General features: G+C 48.2%; 1 protein-coding gene across 2 annotated transcripts; it reads left to right on the plus strand.

The window, feature by feature from the left end:
- Positions 1-25950, plus strand: C20H6orf89 (chromosome 20 C6orf89 homolog). Of its 2 annotated transcripts, none has more exons than XM_063356315.1 (8): positions 1-106; positions 4432-4639; positions 5914-6079; positions 18025-18179; positions 18501-18622; positions 19886-20012; positions 20693-20816; positions 21197-25950. In XM_063356315.1, exons 2-8 carry the CDS (start codon positions 4451-4453, stop codon positions 21280-21282), a joined length of 969 nt encoding a protein of 322 aa, XP_063212385.1. In that variant the 5' UTR covers positions 1-106; positions 4432-4450; the 3' UTR covers positions 21283-25950. The 2 variants fall into 2 exon arrangements, with proteins under 2 accessions (XP_063212385.1, XP_063212384.1); XM_063356314.1 differs by lacking the exon at positions 1-106 and adding an exon at positions 3633-4086.
- The last annotated feature ends 86 nt before the right edge of the window (positions 25951-26036 follow it).

Genomic DNA, 26036 nt, shown 5'->3' on the forward strand with positions numbered 1-26036 from the left:
GGGCGGCCCGGCCCGGCCCCTCGGCCCCCCGCGTCCCGCCTCCATCGCGGGCGGGAGGAGCCCGGAGCCGGGCGGCGGAGCGGGGCAGCCGCCGGGCGGTGCCGGGGTGAGGCCGGGGGCGGCTGACGGGGGGCATGGGGCCGGGGGGTCGGGGGGGAACTTCGGCCCCTCACGGTGGGCCCGGGCCGGGAGGTGGGGGGTGGCGGCTCCCCGGGCCTGGCGGGGCTCCCCGGGCCTCAGCCAGGCCCTCGCCAGGCGCCCAGCTGCGGGGGTGGGGGCTGTTTTCTCCTTCAATTTATTGATTATTTTTTTAATTAAAAAAAAAAAGAAAGGCTCTGGCTGGAGCTCCTCTGCCTCAGAGATTAATAAGGGCGATGCCGTGGGCCTGTGGTGGGGTGCAGGCCCCGCTCCCGAGGGCTTTTAGCCCAGAGCTGGGACCTGACCCCCCTGAGCAGGGCCGAGGGAGGCGGATTAATGGTGTTAAAGCAGATGAGAATGGGGTTTTTTTAATTATATCGCTGTTTCAGGTTCACCAGCAAGGCAAGCAAGCTTTCCCTTTTAAAGACTCCTGCGACAGCGTTTCTCTCTAAATATTTATCTTTCTAAGGCCTGGGTTGGAACACCTCGCTGTGCATCGGGTTTGCGGGTGGGACTGGGCGCTCTGGTGGAAACCCTTCAGGCTGAGAACCATCGCTATGTATGTCTGCAGAGAGAGCTGCTTATTCCTCCTAGGGTGGTGGAGTTTATAAAAAAATAGCCCTAACATATGGGTTCCCTCGTTTCAAAGGCCTGTCTCTGAGGGGCTGCTGTGTGCAAGGGATAAGACTTGCTCAGTCTGTGTGTGTGATGGCGGAGCGGGTACAGTAGTCTGTTGTTATTATTTTGTCGGTTGTATTGTGGTAATAGGAAGGGAAATAATGGGTTGTTATTTGTTTTTTAAGGCCTCATCTGTTCTCAAAACAATGTGAGAGCCCAATGCCTTATTTCCTAGCTGAGGACCTTGGTTACTTTTGAGTTTGCCAAGGAGCTGCATTGGGTTTTTAGTGCCTGTGACTTGCAGGGGTTGTCTACAAAGGTGTTTGTTCAGAGTTGAAGACAAATGGGGGGGCGGGGGGGGTGGGGAAGATGCATCTCAGCATTTTATCCTAGCGGGATGCTCCTGCTGTTTGGAAAGGGGGAAATCACCACATTTGACAGCATTTTTGTTTTAAGTGGTTCCAGGCAGATTCTGTAAGCAGGGAAAGCTCGCTGAAACTGCTGGAATTCAGCACAGGAGAACTTCACGGGCGAAAGCTTTGGCACACGGGAGCCTGAGGAAGCTAGATAACCTTTCAGACCATTTAATGCACCAGTTGCAGCATCAAGGCAAACTAGGGTAATCATAAAAGCTAGGGGGAAAAAAAAAGGCATTTAATGTCCTGCAGATGTGCTGGCTCTTGCTTGTTATATGAAGCAGGGTATTATATAAATGAAAGAGTTTGTAAAGCAGTGTATTGTTTTCATAGAGCCAAGTGCATGCCAGGTGCTTTACAGACAAGAAAAGGTTCCTGCCTTGGAGAGCTTACGATCCATAATGAGATATTATTGATCAAACCTGGTTTAGGGCAGCTTTGCTGGCCCATGGGGCTGCTCAGGTGGTAAGATCTGGGACAAATATTTGCATGGAACGCAAGGAATGTCAGTAGAACAGGGCCAGGAGCTAATTAACCTGGCAATGTAGTGCAGTATGTTCTCATTGCGTGCTTGGGGTTAGCTTTTAATTTGGCATTTTACTCTTTTGGTGTTTCTAAGGCTGTGGCTAGAAATTTGACACTAATGTTAATGTAACATCTGACATTAACTGCTTGAGTTGGATGCTTAGGCAGCTGCTGACCAAACAAATAGGAGTTATTTTTCAGCCAGATAATTTTCCTGATCTGATTCACCATGTGACCACATAAACAAATGTGCAAGAGCAGAACAGGGAGTTTATCTGGAAGGGAGAGTCCTGTTGAAAAGTGGTTGGTTTTTTTCTGAAACTACACTCTAGCACTGCAGGAAAAAAAGATATAAAATGCTATGGTGTCCTGGTGTGAGGTAAAACAGAACCAATTTTCTGTCTTGTAATTTTACTTTTTAGCTGGGCCTCTTCTAACTGACTAAACTCTGAAATTAACAGCATATTGTTCAGAAACTGTTCTCTCTCAGAGTGATAAGACCTGATTATACCAAGGGATGGTACGCAGAGAGGCTCTTGCTTATACTTACTGCTATAACAACTAAAGTCAGCTAATTTCGTTATTTGCCCCGTTAGAGGGTCAGAAGTGGAAAAGCCTAGAGGGGTCCCACCTGTAGGGAGGAGTGGACAGGAGAGGTGACCCAAACCTGACCAACAGAGGTGTTCCATCCCATCTGCCCCACGCTCAGTATAAAAGCTGAGGGATCAAAAGGTCGAGTCTTCTTTCTTCAATGGCCGACGTCCGAGGAGGACCCTGTCTGTTCGTCTGCCTTTGATCCCGATCTGAGCATTCCTGATTCCAGATCCGGAATTCAGCTCCTGCCCATCACTGTCTCCAGTCTGGGACTTTCCCTGTGCCTGCTGGTGATGGGAGGTCATCCTAGGAGCTGGATACGGTTTTGTGTATATACTTTTTAAAAATTTTATTATTATTTAATTATTGATTAATATTTTTATTAAAGTAGTTTAGTTCTTTTTCTAAACTCATACATCTCCTTGTCTCTTCCTCTCCTCTCTTTGGAGGTCGGGGGGAGGGCCATTTGTCATTCTACTTGGCCAATCCGGCCAAAACCACGACACATGGCTTGGGTTCTGACTTGTAGGAGCCCATGGTTTAGGGGGAGAGCTGTCAACCAGTTCTTTAAAGGCAAATCAGATTTCAAGTTTGGTGAAATCTTATTTCTTGGTACGTACATCCATTTATGGCTGATTTGTCCTGCAGGAGCAGCCAGAATGAGTTACAGCAGAGCAAATCTAAGTTTAGGGAGCATGTTATGCAGTGCTTGTCAGCTTGTTCTCGAGTGAGCAAAACGGATCTGTGCTTTTAAAACGCCGGCTGTGCTGCGAGGTGTGTGCAGAGCAGACCTGTGTAAATAGTTATACAATTCCTGCAGTACGGCGCCAGACTCCCTGGGGCGAGGTGGTGAATTGGGTGAAGCAGGACGCGGGATTCACGAGCGGGTTGCTGGTGTCAGGGGGTACTTGGAGAAAAAGGGGCCTGATTGCCATTTTCAGCTGTGAGCTGGGTGTATTGGTTGTGCTGCTTGTGTTTTTTACGTGATGATCCTCAGGCTGTGCATTCAGGGTGATGCATTGCTAAATTGTGTCTCTCCAGAAAGAGTTTCGGTTGTTCCAGTTTGATCCAAGTTAGTTTTCCCAGCTCAGAAACAAGAAGCAAAGCAAGGCCTCACAGATGCTCCCTTTCCCCCAGCAGTGTTTCTCTGAGGCTAAATGTCTCTCTAACGATAAGATTCTCGCATTGGCAGCTATTAGCTTGTCCAGCAGTTTCTTTGCATCTTTTCTTCAGCCCATCTGCTGCTCTTGGTATCGCAAGGCTCTGCCTTTGTGGCAGACAGGGGGAGTGGTAGAGGAATGCATTTATCTTTTTTTTTTTTTTTGGTCATCTTAATGTTGATCGCTCATAGGTGTGTTCTTACAAGCTTCCCCGTTGAAATTTCACGGTGGGAAATAATTTGCTGTTAAATGCCATTTTGTCTCTGTTTTGTATTCACGATGCTATTCTTCCTGTGGTATTTAGTTAGGTGGTATTTCTGCATCTGAACGACCTGCAGGCAAATTTTCAGAGGAACTAGGACCTTTCGTTGCCTGCAGAGCATGCTGCTATCACGTTACTGTTACTCAATAATCAGTTGGCCTGGACGTCATGTTGCGAAAACCTAAACAAATTGTAAACTGTTGAACTTTGCCCCGCATGTACTGCTTATTTCTCTATCATGTTCTTATTGCTGTCAGGAGATTTAATGAAAACAAACCTACGTTAATATAAGTGACTAAAATGATAGCGCAGGCGAGCTTAGCTTGGCCACTGTGTGTGATGATCAGCTTTGTATTGCCGGCTCTTGTACTTGGTGAGCAATCGCTTTATGGGACATATTCATTTGGAATAGATGAATAAATGGAGTTTCATTGATTTCTGGGAAGCTTTGTTCATTTACATAAGCTGTGAATCTCAGCCGGTTCTTCTCTTGTCAGGAAATTTCACGGCTTCTTTCAATCCCAGGGAGATATTGAACCAGCTGAGACTATTAGGATTGCAGCTAGATGTTGTGCCTCAGGCTGTGAACAGGTTTGCTCCGGAGAAGCCTTCCTTCTTGCCTAGACATTGCGACGTTCCTGTGATCTCTCTGCACATGCTGGTGTTGAGCTGTACGGCTGGAGTGTGTTTTCTGTTAACGTACTGAATCTCTCCGCAGGGATTTTTCATCGGAGGCCATGGAGCTTTCGGCCAACGAGCTCAGCATCTATGACAAGCTATCGGAGACGATTGATCTAGTGAGGCAGACTGGCCACCAGTGTGGGATGTCAGAAAAAGCCATTGAGAAATTTATCAAGCAGCTCTTGGAAAGAAATGAACCCCAAAGGGGACCTCCGCGGTACCCTATCTTAGTAGCACTCTACAAGGTAAGGTGTCTTTTGGGCATGCGCAGACCATTTGGAGGGTCGGAGTTCTTCTTTTGCACCTGAACCTTTTATTTCCCATTGCGTTTTCTTGATGACTTTTTGTGAGTTCTTTATTTAAAAAGCTGTGAAGTGTAGTTTCCTTCCTTTGTCCCACGAGCTTGTTTGAAAACAGAATACAGCCGACCGAGATTTGAAATTACTCATGTACATCGAAAGTTTAACATGTCAACACCTTCCTCTCCTTAAACTATTAAAGAATGAGGCTTGGATTGATTCTTCAGGCAAAGATTCCTAGTGTCAACACCCTCAGTGGAACTGCGAGGAAGGGAGGAGATTCTTAAAGTTCAGGGTTGAATAATGAAGCGATCCAAGTTCTGTTTCTGATCCTGTCACAAGCTTCTTGCCTGTCTTTATTCTCCTTCTAGTCTAATAAACCGGTTGCCGTGATGCTTGATGCTAGAAAAATGCTTTGAGACCCATAACTAAAAGATGCTGTAAAAGGTTTTGCAAAGTGGGTGAAAGGATGCTATTGTTAGGCAGGTTCGAGGTGTTTGCTGCAAGGATGAAAAGCTTCCCACTGGCATAATATTCAGTAATATTTTAGTGTCATCTGTACAAAATCATTGGGATGGTTTCTATTTAGAAAAAAAATCAAGCTTTCTTCCTCATGTCCTATAAAAAGCTGTAAAATGAGGCAGGAGAACAGGAAACTGGAAGCTTGAACTTTTGGCTTCTGTTCTTGTTTTTGTTGTTGATTCACTTTGACTTTGGCCAGGGGGCGAAATGCGTCATGTCATCTCTTTAAGGCTTATTTGGGATTCTGGTATGGAGGAGGGAGCTGGTGCCAACTCTGCCAAAGCGTTTCAAGGCTTGACGGATGTTTGCAAAAAGCCTTGAAAACCTTGTGTAAGAGGTATGGCAGAAGTGCGAGCTTTTATTTGATTAGGTGGGAGGAATCGGAAGTATCTGTAGATGATCCTCATTGGTCTGGCGCTAGATTACTTGCAGTGCTAAGATAGAAGAACAGAGTTGTGTGGCTTGGGTTTGAAGGCTGCTTGATTTTTGTCCTTGGACACCCCTAACAATAAAACTGAGTGACAACTCTGTGTACGTAAATAGCATTGCAGTTGAACAAGGAGCCACAGCAAAAATGTGAGTGTTCCTGTTACAGCACGCAGCCACAACCCTTTGATACCAGCCAGAAGGTGTGTCCTGTCCTGAAGACACACCAACTCACTGCATATAATTAATTACATGCCTCTTTTCTCTCGCAGGGCCTGCTCACGCTGGGATTGGTCTTGCTGACTGTTTACTTTGTGATCCAGCCATACAGCCCGCTGCCACCCGAAGCTCCGCTCTCCAGAGCCCATGCCTGGGGCTCCCTCATCGGTCACATCCGGCTGCTCTCTCTGCCCATTGCCAAGAAGTACATGCTCGAGAGTAAGGAAACGATTTCTCTGCTGTAACATAAGCCTAGCAAGAAATACCAAGTTAAATATCAGCCATGCGAATCATTTGAGTGTCTCCCTGGGCACCAAATAACAAACGTGTTACTGGCATGGCACCATGGTTTTCTCTTTTTCTACCACTGTACTTAAAAATAGCATCCTGAGTTCTAGCTAGGGCACTTTTCCTTCCATTCACTGGGGCTGAAGCATATTTTGTCTCTAACTTCGTTTTGTTCTTGCACGTTCTCTTTTTCTTGCTTTTAACACCTCAGGTTTTTTCTTCCACAAGAGTTCCCCTTCCTCTAAAAAAGATCTCTTCAGTTCTGAGAATCATACTGAGTTATGCTGGGTAAATGTCACTTTTTTTTTCTCTCTCCCCCCCCCCCCCCCCCCCCCCCGAGTAAGCAGGCAAAAACAGTTTGTCAACCAAATCTTGGTATCTATGAGCAAAGTGTAAAAACCTCAACACGTGACGAGGAAGGGTAGTTTTTGCCAAGTGGCATGTTGGGAAAGGACTGGGGGCTTGAGAGCTAGGGCGTTTATAGCAGTTAACCTAACATTAAGAGTAATGTGTGTGTGAGGAAGCTAGATAAATGGCTCCCTAATGAGGTGGTCCCATCATGGGAGAGCAACATAATAGATTTTCCTAGGCTGGCATAATAGAGATGGAAAATTTTGAGTATTTCTCATTCTCAGTTAATCATTTCCACTGACTTAGGCTGGCAAATGGGTGTAAGCATGGGTTCTGCCTCTGATAAAATACAAAGACTGTCAGTGGTGATAAAGCTGTGAATTATTTTGAGCAGGGATGTGGCACAATGTTGATCGTCTGTCGGCTCACTGTAAAAACAAACTCCTGTATCCATGCCCTCGACGGGTTTATATTTAGCTTCGGCAGCTCATTGTGTTGGAGTTGCCTGTTCTGGCTCTGACCTTCCTGCTGTAGCTAAAAAGGGCGCCCTGAAATGCCAGCGCCGTCCTGCGTTTTCTCTGTGTGTCTCCCTCTCTTCCGCTGACACGTGGGATTTCTGTTGGTTTGGGCCCCTATGGGTGGGATGGGGTATCCCCCATTGTTCGTCTCCTTCCTTATACACTGGCATCTCTCACAGGGAGGAAAAAACAAAGGCGAGGAGATGGCTCTGATAGTGACTTGGCATTTGTAGCCTGCGTATCTACTGCATTTCAGCCTTGACATGAGTGAAGACCCCTCTGCTTCTGTGTGGAGGAGGAAACCAACGTGAACTTTAATGTTCCTATTTGTTCAGTGAAGTTTTGTTCAGAAGGTTGGTAGGTTCTTCCTTTAGATGCCGCCAGGCTCCCTTGGGTGGGGAGAGCCCAGGGAGGTTCCTTGGGACAGCAAAAGGTTTATAGGACAAGGGCTGCCTGAAATCACGAGCCTCTTGCTGTGAAGATAAATAAGAGCAGGAGCAAGTCTGGGCTACTGATGGGGAAACCAGCTGAATGGGGAGGAGACAGGGAAACATCCAAAGGAGCAGGGCAAAAGGGAAGGATGGATGGGGAGGAAGGATGTGAGGTGATTGTTTAAATGCATATAAAACCCCTCATACCTCCATGAGTCCCGGAAATCTTCTGAAGTCATGAGCAATAGGGTGGACAGCAAGCGAGCTCTGGGGAAAGGAGGGGAGGTGCAGAGGGGATGAGGCAGTTGCCGCTCTGTTTTTCCAACAGTATTAGGTGTGGTGGAAACCATAGCATGTCCCAATTAACATATTCGCTAGGGGTGGCTGGGGTAACTTTGATCCTGCCTCAGCAAAAGAAAGTGGACTAGACTCTGGTTATTGGAATGGGAGAGTGCAGCACCCAGCCTGAACCTTGGCTGGGATCCTGTGGGAATCCCTCACGTCCTGGCTTCCCAGCAGGCAGCTGTGGCCCCCGGGGCTCTCCCAGCATCCGGCTGTCCCAATGGCGCTGGTGTCAACTTCACGGCTCGCTGCTGAGTGGACCATAGTAAAGCCATCCAGCAGGGATCCGGAAGAGGGAGCAGCATGGCCTGAAGCTGGGGGGCTCCCGAGCTGTCTGTCAGCCCTGCCTTGTGCATGATGTGACGTTTTGCCCTTAATTTTGGCCTTGTTGTCTGCTGAAGGGAAGGGGTAGTGCTATGGCTTGTCATCCTGTTTGTTGATGCGAGCATAAGGCCGGGAGGTTTTGTAAGCAGGCGTAGTGTTCTCTGGTGCGTGATTGCATAGGAGATGGCACTGTCCAAGGAGACTGAGCAGCAGAGAAAAGCACTAACGAAGGGACTCGATGTACAGACGAGTCCTTTCTCTACGTAGATCCTGGTAGATGAAAATTTTGAGGGGGCTGAGGAGGAAACTTGGAACTTTCTGTGCTTGGGCACCAGTTCAAATCCAGCTCGGGCTGTTCTTGTTGAAAGCCACCTGTTAGCCGTTTGGAGGCTGCCTTGGCCCACCGGCAGCGCTGGCAGGCTTCCCCTGCCTGCGCCGCCCAACGTGGTGCGGACGGAGCCCAGTCGTGGCCAGTGTGGGCGCATGGGTGGTCCAGTTTGCTTCCTCCGGGCTTGAAGCCGCCTGGGCAGGCAGGGACAGCCCGCCTGCGTGGGGATGTGCTCTGGGGCCGTGCTGTCCCTCCTGAGCCTGCCCAGAGCAGCTTTCCTGTCTCCGGGACTGCAGGTTGGAGCCTGGTCTCCTGGTAGATGTGGGCTGAGCAGGCAGGTGTGTGTTGCAGAACAAAGGGAGCTCGGATGCCTGGTTTTACCCCAAGAGCCAGAGCCCCATGTTAGAGTAGTGGTGAGGCTTTGGGAGGAGCGGGGGTGCAGTATACTCAGGGTGATCTGCCTTCATCCCCACCATCATCCTCGTCCCTTCCACCCCAAGAGCCGTGCTGTGGATAACAAGGGCTGCCTGTCTGTCGGTGGCTGTGGGTGGACCTTTGAGCGGCCAAGGTGAGGAGCAGTGTCCACAAAGCTCTTGATTGCATTAAGTTTATAGGATTAGGTCCAAAGTAAATTTCCTTTTTGCCTGTCTCTCTGCTCCATTGCTTGCTGGCTTTCACCCCCGGACCAATTCCCATATTAAAACTAATGTTCCCACCCTTTGTTTCTTCAAAGCTGACTCTTAGACCCTTGGCCTTGGCGTCCATGCCTCTTTTTCAGCTGTTTTCCCAGGGCTAGGAACTGAGGTCCCTTCAGTTGGGGAAAAGTTCTGCATAAATGTGGTTTGCATTTGGTCTTCCTGAGCTGGTGTTTACGCAGAGCTTGTGAAAGCCCCAGTGCTGGGTCACGCTGCCTGCTTTGGGCTGGAGGAAACGCCTCTCACCATCACGGCCTGTGGCTGTTGACCGGGTAGATCTGCGCTTCAGGTAGCCCCCAGGGAGGCAGTGGGTTTGCAGACCTCTGGGCTCTACCTCCTATAAGGAACATGGTGGATTTTGGGTGGGCACATGGGTTGACCTTCTGGTGCTGTCCCAAGGAGAAAGTAGGGCCTATGTAACCTGGATTCGTTTCTCTTCTCTGACATAGGCTGGGGTGGACATGTCATTCCCTCTGTGTTTCAGTTCTTTGGTGGTAAGTAGGGGTGCAGGTACCTCCCTCTCCCTGCAAGCATTAGGAAATAATATAAAAGAAACACAGAATGGTTTTTGTTGGAAGGGACCTTAAAGCCCAGCCAGTGCCACCCCCTGCCCTGGGCAGGGACACCTCCCACCAGCCCAGGTTGCTCCAAGCCCTGTCCAACCTGGCCTTGAACCCCTCCAGGGATGGGGCAGCCACAGCTTCTCTGGGCAACCTGGGCCAGGGGCTCACCACCCTCACAGCCAAGAATTTCTTCCCTAGATCCCATCGAAATCTCCCCTTTTCCAGTGTAAATCCATTCCCCTTGTCCCATGGCTCCCCTCCCTGATCCCAAGTCCCTCCCCAGCTTTCCTGGAGCCCCTTTAGGGACTGGAAGGTCTCCCCGGAGCCTTCTCTTGTCCAGGCTGACCCCCCCAGCTCTCTCAACCTGTCCCCACAGCAGAGGGGCTCCAGCCCTCCCAGCATCTCTGGGGCTGCCTCTGACCCTGCTCCAACAGGTCCATGAACGAGCTCTCAAAGTCTGTAGTAATTGGAGCCAAATGAAAAGGGGGTTTCTCTCTCTCTTTTTTTTTTTTAGTTTTAAACCCACAATGGTGATCACCCTACTCGTTTTTCAGTGGTTCTTCCCTTCACAACTGTGTGACATCTGTATAGCTTTGTTAATATCTAAATATGAATTTTCATGTCAACTGGTTGATGACTGTTTCCTGCAAGCCACACAGAGCAATGACGTGATGAGCAGAGCGTTAAGTTGCTCTTACATGAACCTGTGTGTCTGCCTGTGGTAAATTCAGTCCTCGCAGCTCAAAAACCTCAGCAGAGCAGGTCGGGCAGTGGCGAACAGGCTCTCATCCAACAACGTGACAATTTGCACGTTGTACCGATAGCAGGCGTTTGTAACGACCTCAAGGAAAATCCAACTTTGCTTCTGATAATGAGACCCAGTCCTCACCGCATACGTCGTACAGAGTTCAAAATCAACTGGATCGGTAGCTGCTCAGCACACCTAAAATCAGATGCAAGCATATACATAGCTCAGTGTTGGAAAAGGGATCCTGTGCTAGTTGTCCCTAGCTTGGAGAAGACTCCTTGTGTTAAATATTCCTTTTTGCCGAGACCAGTAGGGCTAAAATTATGTCTATGGGTTTTATATGTAATTTATTTTAGAGAAAGGAACCGTGCTGGAGGAACTGTGTTTAAGCAACGCCTTGTAAATGGCCTGTCACTGTCCCGTCCCAAGGCCTGCTGGGTGCCTTGGGGACGGGTCACAGCAGGCTGGGTGTCTGGGAGAGGACGGCAGCCTCTGCCTCTTGGCTGGCCACCTTCCATTTAGCTGGAGGCTTGTCTTGGCGCCTGGCCAGGTCCTGGCCGTCTTTCTCATCTTAACCCTTCGCAGGCAGCCTGCAGTGGACCAGCCACTGCCGCGTTTCTCTTCGCTTCTCACACTCCTCTCCTCCCCTCTTACTTTAGCCCTGAGGTGTGTTTATCCTTGGCGCAGCTCCGTGCAGAAAGGCAGCATCCAGCACGCCTGCCTTACATGAGGGTGGACTTTCTGTTTCGACATGGGCTTAAGCGCCCAGGTATTCAGCCAGTCTTTCCCCGTGGGTTTTGCAGCCCACGCTGCGTCTGACCTGCTGGGTTCAGCGATGCGTGAGCCCGAGGAACATGGGCCTGCGCTGAATGAAAGGGTTGCACAACAACGCTGCTTGGGAGGTAAAGCAGGATCTGATTTCTAACTTCGTGCTGCCTTCAGCATGGCCTTCTCCTCTTGCTCATCAAGGATCTCACTTTTTTTTTCTTTTTTTTTTTTCCCCCACTAAGCAAAGTTAAGCTGGTTTGCTCTTGTTTGTGCGTATTTTCATGCACCCGCTCCAGGGGCTGGAGCGTTTTGAGGTGTATGTGGGTTGCAGCACTGTGCAGGGCTCCCTCCCATCGCTGTACAGCTGCCAGTTTATCTGATCTCTTTTTGTGTGTGTGTAAACAACCCTTTTATAATATAACCTGAGAGTGACCAACAGACACGTGTGTCTTGGCTCGTTCAAAGGGGGAAAAAAAAAAAAAAGGCTGACTTTGCAGTGCAGGGTGGTGCCAAGCTGTTTTTGTATACTGCTTTACTTTGGCCTCCGTTCAGCCAGTGGACTGTTTGTTTGCATTTACTGACAGTAAACTAACTCCAAATCATTGTGGTAATCCAGAAGATGAAAAACTCTTCCTTTTGCTTCTATATTTTGATGCCTCCAGAATTTCTTGTTTCCTCATTTGCAGAGCAAGCGAATTCTCGCTTTGGATTTGCTTCCCTGGAGAGAGAGCGAGCGTGCCGTGCGTGGCCTGTCGCAGAGGCATTTAGCAGCCTAGCAGAGCCCTCCTTGCGCTAGTGACACAGGCACATCAAACCTTTTACGGAGTGAAGCCACCTTCGGGCAAATGGCAGCAACTGGGAGGGATTTGCTTCCAAAGTGTGCTGTTCCTCCGAGCCAGACCGCTGCTGTGGACGCTGCCAGAGCAGCACGAGCTGCCTTCTAGGGCACGTCACCAGCGGTGCAGGCTGGAGTGGACTTTGGAGGCTTTCCTGACAGCTTGGTCCCTGCCTTCAGTTTTCTAGATTGGTAGGTGCAGATTTCTCCTGGAAATAATGCTCTTTTGCCCCAGTGGACTCTGAATTCCTCTTGGGCTAGGCTGAGCAGACTTGATTTCACAATGTCTCATTGGATCAAAATCATTTTTGTGCTTTGCTAGAGATTGACTAATCATCCTTTGGTTGTTTGACCAGCCGTTACCCATTAGTGAAATGAATGAGTAGTTCTTCGAGATGTTGACTTTTTACCCAGAACAAAAGTAGAAGTTTCTTGATGGGTTTGTTTGTAGCTGTTATTTTGTTGCTAGCTGTTCCTAAAAATGCTGTGAACCAAATGGGGAGGTACTTTCTTCTCCTGGCACAAATATATTAAATATAGTCAGAGCTACAAAAAAGTTCCATATGAGAAAGAAGTGAGGATCTTGTGCTGCACAGGGACCCTCTTTGTAGTATAGATTTAAAACCCCACTGTGATGCATTCCTTAATCAGGACTTCCACGCTGTAATTAATAAGCACTCCTTATGATTCCTGTCTGACTTACTCAAGAACTCATCAGTTTAGCCTGACTTTGACATGACATTATAAATGATCAAATTAATTTTTAGCCTAGTGAAAAATTTCAGCAAGATGGAGCTTGGGAAATGTTGCTTTTGGGCCAAGTGCTGCCAATGTCTCCTCTGAACTGTGCCACACAGTAATTGCAAAGCTCTTAATTTCTACAGCTGTAAAGTAAGAATGATGAGATTTGCCCAGGTCATAGATTGTGATCATGAATTGATGTCCAAATTGCTTTGAGTGTTTAAAATACTGTTTTATCTTTCTATAAAGTCTAGGAAAGGGAGCGTGATAAGCATATAGTATGTCCTGCTGCGATGACATGGCTTGACAAGTAACGAGCTACTCACTTGCGGCTATGGTATAGTATCTATAAGTGGTCTCAATGTGGCAAGTGGCTAGTTGTATCTTAGGAGTAAGAACAACCTGGCCTGCATATTCTTTGGCTGTCAAAGCAATAACAGTAGGTTATGAGCTGCAACTTCACTTCAAGGTTAAGGGCTAGACCTTGCAAATCCCTGTCCTTAAAATAATGGAAAACAGCACTGTAAAATCCAGCATCTGGAAGCTAGATGTTTCCAACTGGAGGGAGAGCTGCAGCCCTTCTGTGGTGATAGTAATGGGATGTCAGAGCGCTGAGGATCTTGTGGCCCCTTCATCAGTGGGAATTTTACAGGTAGGGTCAAATGCCTCTTAAAAAGCTCTACCCTATGTCAACCATAAGAATCAACTGGGAGTTGGGCTTTTGCTATGACAATTAATGGACGAGGTAAGTATCCCATGGTCTGTGTCAGATGCAAGTCCATGAAGGGTCTCTTTGGCCAAGGGGAAAGTGTGGTCGCAGACAGCAGAGCGTAGGCTGAGTTCTTAATCCCTTCTTTTGAAGGGTCTCTTCAGATCCACCTTGAAAAATTCCCTGTCTTTTAGAAATGTGCAGCTGAGGGGAGACACTGTAGGAGTGGACATCAGCATCTTCTCATTTTTGGATGTAGCACGTAGGAGCAAGGTTGTGGCTGTCAGTGCAGTGCCATAAATGTGTCACTGGGTTGGGCCCGGGTGAGTCCATCCCATCCTGAGCTTACATTTGAATTGGCCAATGTAGAGTTGCTCACGCTTTTTGAGAGCCCTGAAGTTTTACCTGCTCACCTACCCTGATTACAAGTATTTTTGTAGTTCTTGATGCTGTGTTGGATCCTGTGAGGGACACTCCAAAAGTGGTTTGGGTGTTAATGAGCATTTGCAGCCAGACTTGTACAATGGACCTACAAGAAAGGACAGAGAAACGTCTTGTGAATATTCAGCGCACAGGCTAGTCTTTCTTTAGAGCCCTGAGTTCATCTAGGCTTCCTGAAGTTCCCTGAACCCTCGTAGCGCTGGTCCCTAGTGAGGTACATGGTGGGAATGGGGAATAGTGTCATCCTAAGAGGAATCGGGGATTTGGAACCAACCTTTGCAGATTGTGGAGCTGCTTAGAGCATTAGGCAGTCCTCCGGGGAGCTTTCTTCTAGTTATCATGGGTGAGGGTAGCAACGACCTGTAAGGTCAGAAGACCTGGGGTTACTGCGAAGTCCCGGGGGAGTCCCCCTTCCCCTGGACCAGACTTTCCTGTGCAGACCTAGCCATCGCTCGCCTGCTGGAGGTTCCTTCAGCCTTGTATTCCTGAGTGCTGGGGAGCAAACCAGCTTGGTGGAGAGCCAGCAAGCTGCCTCAGCACCTGCAGCTCTACGTGCAGCAGGGTTTACGTTCTCAACACTTCATTAGGGTCAGGAGCAGCCCTTGGTTCCCTGTGTCTTGCAAGAGCAAAAGGTCGCCCGGCTACAGGGCTTCCCTTTGAACCTGCTGCAGTCGCAGACTGATATTTAGCTCTCCATATCGTCCCTAAAGACACCAGGGCTGTTGCTGAGGTGCTGCTCTCAGATCTATGTGGGCAAGTTTCCATAAGTTTTATTGCTTCACTGCAGTAAAACCGTAGAAGCAGGGCCAGGTCTTCTCAGTAACCTCTTAGCTTCCAATCTGATCATCCACACCCAGCATCTCTGGGGTTGTGCACACACACCCCTCTGTAGTTCTGGGGACAGCCAAGAACTTGGGAGATCCTCTGTGAAAATGGCCAAGAAGGGCGGGGTACTCATTTGAAACTAATTGCAAGTTGAAAATTATTTTTCTGCAGAGTGGAAAGTACAGTCATAAACTCCTTCTAGCATTAATCATAGGCGCATTTTAAGGAAAGTTGTTATCTCTGTCTGTGCTGTGTTAGCAGCTGGAAGTCCCCAGCCCTGGCTCTGCTAGGAGTTATCCTGACACAGGGGAGGAGACAGCTCTTGTTCTGGAGAGCCAATAAAGCATAAAAGCAAGTATTAGGTGGGTATGACCAATGGGGAGCTGAGGTTCTGCTTTACGAACTGAAGGCTGCTCCTCAGAGAGGGGTGAGAAAGCCCAAGCGTGGAGGAGAGGTTAGCTGAGACTGGCCCGCGCTTCTGTCGCGCAATGGATATTGTACGTGTCAATACTACAGCTGCTTTCCTGCACTCGGGCTCCGCAGGGATAATTGCACACGCCCAGCACTTTAACATTTGAATGCGAGTGGATGGGACCATCGTGTGACGGCTGCACGTGATGGTTGCACTGGGATGAAAAGTGTATCTTTCTTTTCAGTCTCCGAGCAGACTGTGCGTGCGCACAGACAGCGGGCTCGACTTAAACCAAAATAATCCCCCAGGGTGTCTGGGAAGGGTGATAATGTAAAAGGAATGCAGGGAGGGTAATCGAAAGAGAGAATAAGCATCCTTGGTAAAACTCCTGCTCTGGTCCCCAGTGTGCAGTTGCATGCCCTCTCCTCTGCGCCCCGGCTCTTCTCCCTCCCTCCCTGGGAAGGGCAGGCGCTTCTCGCTGCCCGTACTTGTCATGCCAGTCACACGCATGCTGGTGCACAGACTAACACCCTCAACAATAAATCTAAAAGATTAATTACCAAAAAAAAAAGAAAAAAAAAAAAAGAAAAAAAAAATCCCACAACCCCACTTGCGGCGTTTGAAATGCGTCTCAACCCTGCTCCGCTTGGGTTATTCATGGGGAAAAGAAATAACCTCCTGAATCGAGCAATTGAGAATGCAAATATCCCAGCTTAGCTCAAAAGAGGAATCAAGCTCTATACTGTCAAGCTGATTAGCATCCCCTTACGTGGGGCACTGCCCTGAGCCCGAAGAGAAAATTTTGGGACAACTGTGCTTAATGCTCTGGGATGAGGTTTCTAAGTTTTGCCCAGAAAGAAATTATAGTATTGCTACTCCCTGTGTGATGAGACACCATAAGATATATTTTCTTGTTCTCTTCATGGCGACTGCCCTTCCTCTGGTGAGATCTTTCAGCCTTTTGTTTCCTGTCACTGACCAGCTGTTTTTTGTGAGTTGAGTTTTTTTGTTGTTGTAAAATTGAAGCTTTCTACAGGCAGTGGAACAAAGATTTTCTTTTTTCTCTTGTGAGCAGGGAGGGAAAGTACGTTGGAGCAGTTTCTCATGGGACTGGGACTTCTGCTCGCAATAAGGATTTTACACTTTGTTTTGCCTTTTTACCCCTTTCCCTGAAAGCAGTGTAGACGCGTCTTCCAGAAAGACTGGGAATTATATCCTAGTCCCTTTCAGTCCATACCCCGGCAGTAGGGTGGGAAATGCAGCATTTGGGAGTCGACTGGACATATTGAGAGAGAAAAAAAGCAAAATTAATCCAAATCTGCTCCTTGTTGTTCTGTCCCAATGAACGTAAATCCTCTAGAATATTCCTTGTTGTCTGTTGCAGATGTCAGAGGGAAAAATAAAACAAGAGCTTTCCTATCAAGCGCTGTTCATCAGTTATTACCCGTGTGCGGGAGCATGAGTGTGGCTGGAAGCTGCCATGGCAGTAACAGGCAGGCTGTGTGTGGTCTCTTTCGCCCCCCCTGAAAAGCTGCTGTGCGTCCACATTTCCCAATTTTATTTTTCAGACAGGTTTCGCTGTCTCTGCCTTCTCACCTTTCCCATCCGCTCCATTTCCCAAGTGGGTGGCCTGCAGCAATGTCCGGGAGACATCAGCTCTTTTGACATGCGCTGGCACCATGCGGGGGGGCCGGTGGGCCTGGCGTGAGGACAGATCTCTGGACTTTTTGTGTGAGGTGTGTCCTGAGCCTTCAGTTTTTCCTAATCCGCCCTGACAGATCAGGCATTCGGGTGGGTTTGCTGCCGCTGACAAAGTTAAACGTCTCCCTGTCAGATTAAGGCTGTAGAACCAGGGCTGTCACTGCCGTGAAATTAAAGCCGCCTCCTTTTATTGTGGCGGCTGCTCCTGCAGATCCTTTAGCGTGGAAATACATGGGGCGTTCGGCATTATCAGCTCTTCTTCTGTTCATTCAGAGCTGCAACAAGTCTCTTCTGTTAATGTTTACTTACTTTTTTTGCGCTGTGAGGGCTGTTAAGTTGGAGCAGGGAAGCGGGATATGGGCATCAAGTAATGGTTTCCCATAAAAAATTGAATTTTTGAAGATGTAAACATATGCAGTGTTCATTGTAGGCCAGTTCAGCCAACTGTGGTGTAACAATGATTTCTGGAATTTGACATGGATATAGCTGTGGTCCAGGGGTTTCTCATGCTGGGACTTTTCTCCCCAGTTCATCTTCAAGTCAATGCATGGGATGAGTGAAAACAGCAGCAGCACATCTTCGTGAAATCCCACATTCCCCAGCATCTTCTGCCCGGGACAGAATCTTTCTTAGTTAATGCGGTGGTAAAGGGTAGTGATTTTAGGGATGTCGTAGCAGGGTTCATGGCATCAGTGCTAACCAGAATAGAGTTACTCTTTTCAACCTGGATCTTCTTTTTTTTTTTTTAAAATCTTCTGGGTGTCTCCTTGAGGATTGCTCTTTTGACTGTGGACTCGTTTCGATTTAATTGCACTATATATAGTGGTCGCCATCCTCCTATTGATAATGAAAGGGTAACTTAGCCTGTATGCCTCATATGTACAGAAAAGTGTAATTTCTGTAAAGCTCTCCCATTTCTCACAACCCCAAGCCTTATCTCCAGAATCTCCAGCCTGTGCTGTAAACGTTCTGTGACGAGTTCCCTGGCCTGGTGAAACTTGCACTTTTTGATTAACTTACAACCTTGGAAGCTATAAGAAATCTCAGTGTTTCATATTAGAGAGAATGAGTTTATCATCGAGTCTGTCTCCTTTCCAATTCATTTTTGATCTTATTAAACACATTTCTCTTGTTTCTTCCCAAGAATGCCAGGACTGGTGGGCAGCAGGTTGCAGACAGAACACCTCTACGCTTCCTGCAAACTGCACAGTCTGTTCTGCTGTGAAAAGCCTTCAGATAGTGACAGACTTCGGAGAACTATCAGAAAAGCTCCAGAGGTCTCAGCCTTTTCTAATCAAGGTAATGCATGGATATGTCAGGCCAGATGATTAATCCAAACTCTTGATTAGCAGCACCTAAAGACCCCTGCCCAGTATTTTCAACCACAAACTCCAGCTGATAGAACATATATCTAAGACATTTAGCCCCAGTTTAAAGATGTCAGGGGGTGAGGAGCCCACTGCATCCTTAGCAAGTTAGTCCTCTAACTAATTATCGTTATAGTTGGAAACTTAGCGATTTAGATGGCTGTTACTTTTGGATGTTCTTTGGCAGGATGGAAATAGGAGAGGGAGAGAACCCCAGGCGCCCAGCTTTTATCTTTGTTTTGTGTCGTTTAAGACAGGGCAGCATCTCTCCTATGAAGAACTGAAGCATTTTCAGTCCCAGGATCCAGACCTGGCAGAGGTTATAATAGAAGAAAATTCAGCTGAATTGTGGAGCTGCCCATTTTTCTTTCCCTGGTGAGTCAAAGACAAAACCCGTGATAGATGCATGCGTCCCTTCTGCAGGGGTGCCCAGGCTTTTGGCCGATGTGAATTACCAGGCGCTTGCACGTTGCACTTTAACTGGAGGGAACTCGTTTGATCCAAGCAGAAGACTTCTGCACTAAAAATGGAGTGCTGTGGCTGGGACTTCGCATATTTCTCCCCTTACAAGACAAAAATATCCCAGTGACGGCTCAGTCCTGTTCTTCAGGCCATATGTTAATCATCTGGGCTGTGGTCTGATCACCTGAGGCAATTGGTTTACATTTCTCATCGCTGCTGTCCGCCCAGTGGAAATCCTTCACCATTAGTGTTGACCAAGAAGAAATGGCATGATTTTAGCAAAACACCGAGAATTAACAGAAAGCCAGGGGATCCTGCAGTTTGTGTTTGGTTTCACACAGGAAAAATGGGCAACCCTAATCGTGACCCCCTGTTAACTAAAAGCTTCTTGCTAAAGCCTTTAGTGTGGCTACAAGACATGTGAACTCCAAGAGGTGTCTAAGAGGTTTCTAAGATTACAGAGCAACCCAACTTATTAGCAAAGTCTTTTCATGTGGAGAAGGGTGAGAAGTAACGTGAGAAGGTGCCACCTGGTGTGGACCAGGCTCCCTGGCACCTCTGTAGGAGCAAAGGAGCAGTGTCCAAGCAGACTTGGAGAAAGGCATGGTGGAGTCTGTGCTTTGGCTAATGCTTAGATGGGATCTTCTTGCTGCACTTCTCGACTGCAGCACTGGTAGATGGATGATCAGGGGACAGAAGTATTAATCATGTCAAGACACTAGACAAAGATGTAAAAATAACAAGCCCCACCCTGCCTTTTCCAGTTACATTCCCTGGCCTAGAGAACAGACTTGGACTCCCCCCGCCTCGCCATGTGGTTTCAGTTATGGTTGTGTACAATGCCACCTCTCTGCATCTTTTGCGATTAATGGATCCGATCAATGACTCAGATCATTTTAAGGGAAGAGGTGGGAGGGAAATTAAGTTTAGAGATCCATGATGATCTGTTTGTTCCCTGTTTACATGGTCCTGCTGCCCGTGCCAAGATGAAGGTATGAAGGAGCACAGGTTTGGAAGCTGAGAGGTCGAATTCTGCGCCTAGAGGCTAGTCTGTCAGCAGGCTGTTTATCAAGCATGAATATTTGTGAAGAATTTTGACCTTGGAAGTAGCCTTTTAAATACAAGCATTATCGTTGCATGATAATTCTTTAATATGGGTTGTTTTGTTTTGTTTAGGAACAAATCTGTGAATAAAACTTGGATTCTGCAGGAATTTTTCCCCTCTTCTTCTCTGCTGTCCTTCCCCAAAACAGTGTCCTTGGAGAGCTGCTTCCTCATCCGCCATCCAGATTTGGGGAATAAGGTGAGAAATCCATCCCAGAGGTGTATTATCTCCCTGTCTGTGATTCGTCCTCCAGTCCCCCGAGTCTTTGGGCGATTTGCAGGATATTTTCAGCTGATAGAATCCTGGCAGAAGGGATTAGTGTGGTATCAGTTCTGGGACGTCTCAAGGTTGCTGCACCACCCAGAAGTCGCGTCTAGTTTCTTTTGGGTGGTACCGGTACCCCACATCCATCTCCCTCAGCAGCTACAGATGCCTGCATGGTGTCCCAGCTCCTTTCACATTCACGTCCTGGCTTTGCTCTGTAGCTGGATGAGGGATGGTCTTTTTGTGCACGGTTGGGCAGAATTCATTGAAGAGTTGCATTTTAGGAGCGGTTTCTGGCAGTAAGTGTCACCCATTCTGAGATACCTGCCATGGGGACGTTTCACTGACAGTTCGGGCTTCTAGCCTGATCTCCTCCTCCGTTTTCTTGTGGGCTTTTTGGGTGTGGAGGGCCTGTATTGCCTTGGACAGAAGAGGGGAGGAGGACCCTTGCATGCAGCTGACCCCAGCTATGATCCGCTGGTAGCTGGGATGAGAAGCAAATCTGCGGTTTGCACTGTCTCACCTTGCGGCAGGGCAGTGACTGGCCCCTGGTTTGATCAGACAGACCCAAGGAGAGCTAGGAATGCTTTTGAAATATTGTCCTCTCATCCTAGAGCTACAGCCTGCACAGCCTCTTTGCTGTTGGAAGTGGACAGCTCACCCTGACTGTTGTACCTCTGGACACGTGCAGAGGACACTGTGAGATGTTCAAGGTGGAGCTGGAAGCTGGAGACCTGGGTGAGTACTGTGGCTGTAGCATGCAGGGTCTGGGAGATCCCTCGGAGTCAGGAGACTGCTTCCAACTGGGTCTTTTCTGTCTGACACCTCTGTGTGCCATTACCGCCTGCAAACTGGTGTGTACCTGCTTGTGTGGAGGAGTGACTGGGAGTTTGTGGCCTGGAACACAAACAACGGGATATGATGAGATGCTCAGTGTGAAAACTGAACAGTATGGGCCACACAAGACTCAATGCTCTGCTGGGTGTTACAAACCCAGCGTGTCATTGAGGGCAGTGTCTTTCCAAAGAGCTTCTGCCTACCCCCATCGGTTCATGGGAAATGCGAACAGTCGTTAAACATGGATTCCTCTAATTTGGCCTCTATTGCGTCTTCCAAAGGTTATGCCAGCGCAGATTACTGGACGATGAGCTTCATGGCCAAAGGGACAGAGCCGGCGGTTGTTTGTGACGGAGCTGCTAGCTAAGAACAGTGAGGCGGGAAAACAGAGCTGTTTCCAGGACAAGAAGACTTTCAGCTTTGAAGCCAAGGCAATGTCTTGAAAGCGATAGAGCTGGGGCAACTGGGGCAGGCAGCTTTGCCACCCTGCATGTTTACAGTGTTTAAAAATGACTGTTTTCCTGACCCTCGAGGTAATTCTTTGCCTTTCCTCAAATGTATTTTGGGAGAAGCTCAAGCTATTTATGACCTTCCCTGTCCCCTCAGGTAAGCCCTGGGTTTGCAGCAAAGGTTTTTTTTTTTTTTCCGTGAACAACAGAGGGATTTCTCAGGATGAGATTCACCTTGTGTCCTTTGTGGATTATGGCACTTCTGAAACTTCCTGGGGGGGTCTGGGAGTGGAGGGGGTGTGTGACATTGCTGTGTACGTTCCTCCTGAGGAGGAGGCTTTGAGCCTGTCTTGTCAGGCCAGCTCTATAAAGGGAATGAATTGGTGACGTGTCCCAGCTCCACCCCGTCTCTCCATCACGTACGTAGCTGTGTGCCTCAGTAGTGTACCCTGTAAAGCCCATGTCGGCTCCGTGCTCCAGGGCTGAGATGAGCCTTGAAGCTTCGGGGCAGAGACCCTCACCCACTGCGTTGTTCTTGTACCAAAAGAATCTGTTCAGGCCTCTTCTTTGTGTCTTGTGGTCACTCTTCTGCGGTTCTCTATCAGCAGGTTGTGAGTGAGTCAAATAGTAGCTGTGCTGCTTCTTTTTTCCCCCCCTTCGCCTCCTTTCCTACAAAAATCCTGATGCAAGTTTTAGTGGGGATGGTGCTGAGAGTGCAGTAGGTGGGGATGTAGATGGGGCTGGGTGCAGAGCAGCTCTGTACAAGTTTCACCTTCTGATCGTGTACCTGAGACACGCCAGGGCTGCACCATGTTCATATACTCCTTGCTTTGAGAGGTGCTGCCTGCGTTCCTGGCCCAGGGTACCTACGGGAGCACCCGAAAGTTTTCTCATCCCTGGCATTTTTTTTGCATCGACTTCTTCCAGACCTGGAACTCTGTCTTCAGAACGAACATTGGTTTTTCCTGAGTCCTTTCCAAGCTGCCTTCGCATGCTTCCTGTTGCTTGAGCACTGCTTTATCCAATGCCCTGAGAGAGGCTCGGTTTCAGTGTTTGCAGGCCGCGGATGCTGTGGTCCCTTCCAAGTCTGATCCTTTGGGTCTGATCCTGCTGTTGAAGATCATTTACAGATGTGTGAGGCTGAACTCATAGGCCAGGGCTGCGGTTCAGGACATACTCTCACACTTGTTAATATGGAATTGGGAGGGGTTTTGTTTGAAAGCAAGTTAACTCTGTTCTCACGAGTGAGAACCTTTTCCTCTGTAAATATTTTAGGTACGCGTAAAATGATAGATTGGAAAAATGTCTGTCCAGCCTTTGTTTTTGAAAAAGACCAGGAGAATGGGAGCAAACGTGGTATTAATCTTATTAGGGCCTGACAAAAGCTGCCAAGTGGGATGACCACGTCTGGCTCCTGTACAAGCATAAGGCAGAGGCCAGCTCCTGCTCCAAAGAATTTAGTTTGAGGCCTTGACACTACAAACATTTCTATGCATAACCCTTGTTTTTCTCCTGTAAACGAATAAGAACAGCGGCAGCACCCATGTCAGCCTGTGTGCATGGCCCTCGACACTGGACAAACACGGACCAGATTTAATAGAACCAAAGGGAGAGAGTCTGACTCTCTTAGAAGAGAAAAGGACTGATTTAATTTGTAGCAAAATATTAAAGGGAATGGGATTAATAAGGCTTCTGTTAGTATTGTTAATGCTTGGGGTGTGTTTTACACTTGTGACACTACCTGCAATCTTGTACATGCCAAGACACACACACATACGCACACACCACCCCTCTCCCTCCTCTTAAAGCCTGGGGCTTAGTTCATGGAAATTTGGGAGTTTGGTGATGGCAGAATTAGGGCCTTGTTAGTGACTGTTGCTATTTACACTTTGGCAGCTTCTCAAGTCAAATTCAAAGGCTGACGGGGTTACTTCACCTCTTACTGGTTTTGTACCTGGTCCCTTTCTGCAGAGCGTTTGGTTGGAGATGCGTGGGGAGAGAACCTGCTGGAGCCATCAGTGCTGAGATCGCAGGTGGTTTGGTGATGCTCTTCCTTCTAAGTGTCCTTGAATGTAACTTGTAAAAAAGCTGCGGAGACAATTCTCAAGTGTCTGCGAAATGCCTGTATTTTGTGAGTCGCACTTAAGCCATTGTGGCTGTCTGGCTCCTTTGGGAAGAATTGGAGAAAATGGATCTATTTACGGTTGCTGTTTAGATTGGGGGGAAAGGGGCGGTTCTAGGGCAGGTTTGTGCCTATTTAGCAAAAGTGCTCTCACGTATTGCTTCTCCCCTCCGCAAAGAGTTGCAGCTGGTTGGACAGAAGATGGTGAATCTGGACTGTTTGCAGATCAGCTTTCCAAGTGCACTTTATGGTCTCTGCATAAGTTTCCAGATCTGTGTCTAGGCGATACATTGCATATGTCCCAACCTCACTCCCTTTGGAGTTTACATCATTTGTTTTTAAACTTCCAGTATATTTTCTCTTCCTCTTCCAAAAGCTGTAAGGAATTAGCTGCTAAACTGAAACAGGAGGGCAATTCTCCTGCTGATAAAGAGCCGATTTTGGCCCTGGCCGCTGTTGAGTGCGGAGCCCCGGTCTGTAGCATGGCTTCTAGAGCAGCTCCTGTCTTCTGCTGCCAGAGAAGTAGTGCTAACGCCTTCCGCATCGCAACGCGGGCAAGGAGCCGGGATGGAAAACTCAGAGGTGAAGCCAAAGCGGCAAAACTCGGATGGCCGAAAGGAGGTGTTGACACCTTGGCCAAATGGCTGCAAGCGAGCCCTGGTCGTCTTCCTCATCCAGGGCTCTGGCTTCACAGAGCCTTTGCAATGGCCGCAGGAGGCTGTGGCTTCCCTAGAGTTCCTGGCAGCTCCTAGCGATCTGCCGGGGCTGGACTGGGGGGAACGTGGCTGTTTTCTCAGCTATCGATGCATTGCGGGACAGATGTGATCGGATGAGTCACAGAGGGTGTGTGTCCCATCATGGTCTCCCTCACCTCTAGCTTCACTTTGACACTTGCGCGTATCCAGGCTGGTTTGGACAATCCCCCACTCCCCACCCTGCCCAGCTCAGAGGGGTGCCTGCTCGCTGCCTGCATCCTAGCTTTTTAAAAATCTGCTTGCGTGCTTCAGAGCTCTCTGCCTGGGAGCTGGGAGATGGACTCCTACTCGCCCACCGTGCCGGAGGCTGCAAAGCAGCTCTGAAATCACACCAGCGAGGCGCGGAAATCGGTGCTACCGGAAAAGCCCCGTGGGCAGAGATGCGGAGAGGGGTCATTGCTCTCCTTGTCAGGCTGGAAAGATGGGCTGTTGCCTGTCAGCTGGGCAGGAGGATCGTGGTTTAAAGCTGGTTTCCAAAAGCAGGGGTCATTGACCTGTTGCTCTCAGTCAGTCCTGAACTCAGGGTAACTGAAAGGGGGAGAAAGGAGTATTATTATGTACTTCAGTACCAGGAAATCAGCATCCCCTACGGGAGCCAAGCTGCCAGTTTCTATTGATTCTTTTTTTTTTTTTCTTCTTCTTTCTGTGTTGTTTTTTTTCCCCTCTGCACTGGCATTGCACACACAAATTCCCCCAAGGCAGCTCTGCAGATCCCAGCCTCAAACTCCCTTTGCGAAACCCCGGAGAGCTTTCTAGGGTCGGGTTTCCCGGGAATTTGGGCCTTTAGCTTCTCCCGCTAGTCCTTTTGCCGTAATGGTCTGGCAGAGAAACTGGTTTTACTGGGCTGGATCAAAGCACCTCCCTTCTCTCGTGGCTGGCCTCCCCGGCTTTCTGGCAGCAAGCCTTGTCCACCCTTCCACGGCAAATCCCACTCGCAGCGTGGGAACACCCGGAGCGAGAGGAGGTGAGGAGCAGGAGAGCATCTTGTTATTAAACATACGAGCTCTGTGAACACCAGCTGCTCAGAAAGCTGTGATCCTCCTGCCTTTAAACCCCTGTGTTCACACCGGGAATGCTGCTCCGGGGAGGGACGTTGGCAGGGTCAGCCCAGTCCCAGGCTCGGTGGTCCATGTTCAGCCCCGGGGAACCGAGCGCTTTCTGGGGTGAGGCCAGTTTCGGTGGGGACGCAAAAAGCTTTTGCTTCCTGTGAACCAAACTTTCTCCTCTTCGTAAATTTTTTTTGTGTGTAGAACTCTATATTCTCCTCTTCAGGAAACTCCTCCTCGTAAAGGATAGATTTACTGTCCTGCTGAGCTTAAACAAGGGAGATGCTGGACTTCCCCTTTGCTTTGGAGATTCAGACAACTGACAGGTGATTTATTTTTAGCATTATCTCTTTGTCTACAGGGAGGGGAGGCAGGTTATAAAGGCTCAGGGGTGCCAGGAGGTAAAGCTATATATGCATAAAGACTGTTTCAATGCTGAACACTATAAATTCAGTGGTGGATTAAAAAAAGAAAAAAAAAAAAAAAAGAATGTAAATATGCACTTAATGCAGAATTTTACGGATGGTCATAATTTAATATATTGCAAACTTTGTAAATACTTGGAAAAAGCCTGTAAAGTGTGTAAATAAATGAGATTTGTATGTAAGAAGAATAAAAAAAAAAGTTTTTACTTTTTGCAATTAAATACAAGTGTTTAACGCACCTTTTCCTCTTTCCTGCTTTATTTTCTTTTCATGTTGCATGTCTGCCACTAAGGGGTTATCTGACCCTTTTTAGGGCACTTTTTC

The sequence above is a fragment of the Chroicocephalus ridibundus genome, chromosome 20 (genome assembly GCF_963924245.1).
Source record: "Chroicocephalus ridibundus chromosome 20, bChrRid1.1, whole genome shotgun sequence".
In the NCBI taxonomy this organism is placed as follows: Eukaryota; Metazoa; Chordata; class Aves; order Charadriiformes; family Laridae; genus Chroicocephalus; species Chroicocephalus ridibundus.

Excerpts from the sequence above, each read along its gene's own strand:
- C20H6orf89 (XM_063356315.1), top strand. The coding sequence starts at position 4,451 with ATGGAGCTTTCGGCCAACGAGCTCAGCATCTATGACAAGCTATCGGAG. Across the intron at positions 18,180-18,500 it reads CTCAGCCTTTTCTAATCAAG|ACAGGGCAGCATCTCTCCTA; the intron begins GTAATGCATGGA and ends GTGTCGTTTAAG. Across the intron at positions 20,817-21,196 it reads GCTGGAAGCTGGAGACCTGG|GTTATGCCAGCGCAGATTAC; the intron begins GTGAGTACTGTG and ends CGTCTTCCAAAG.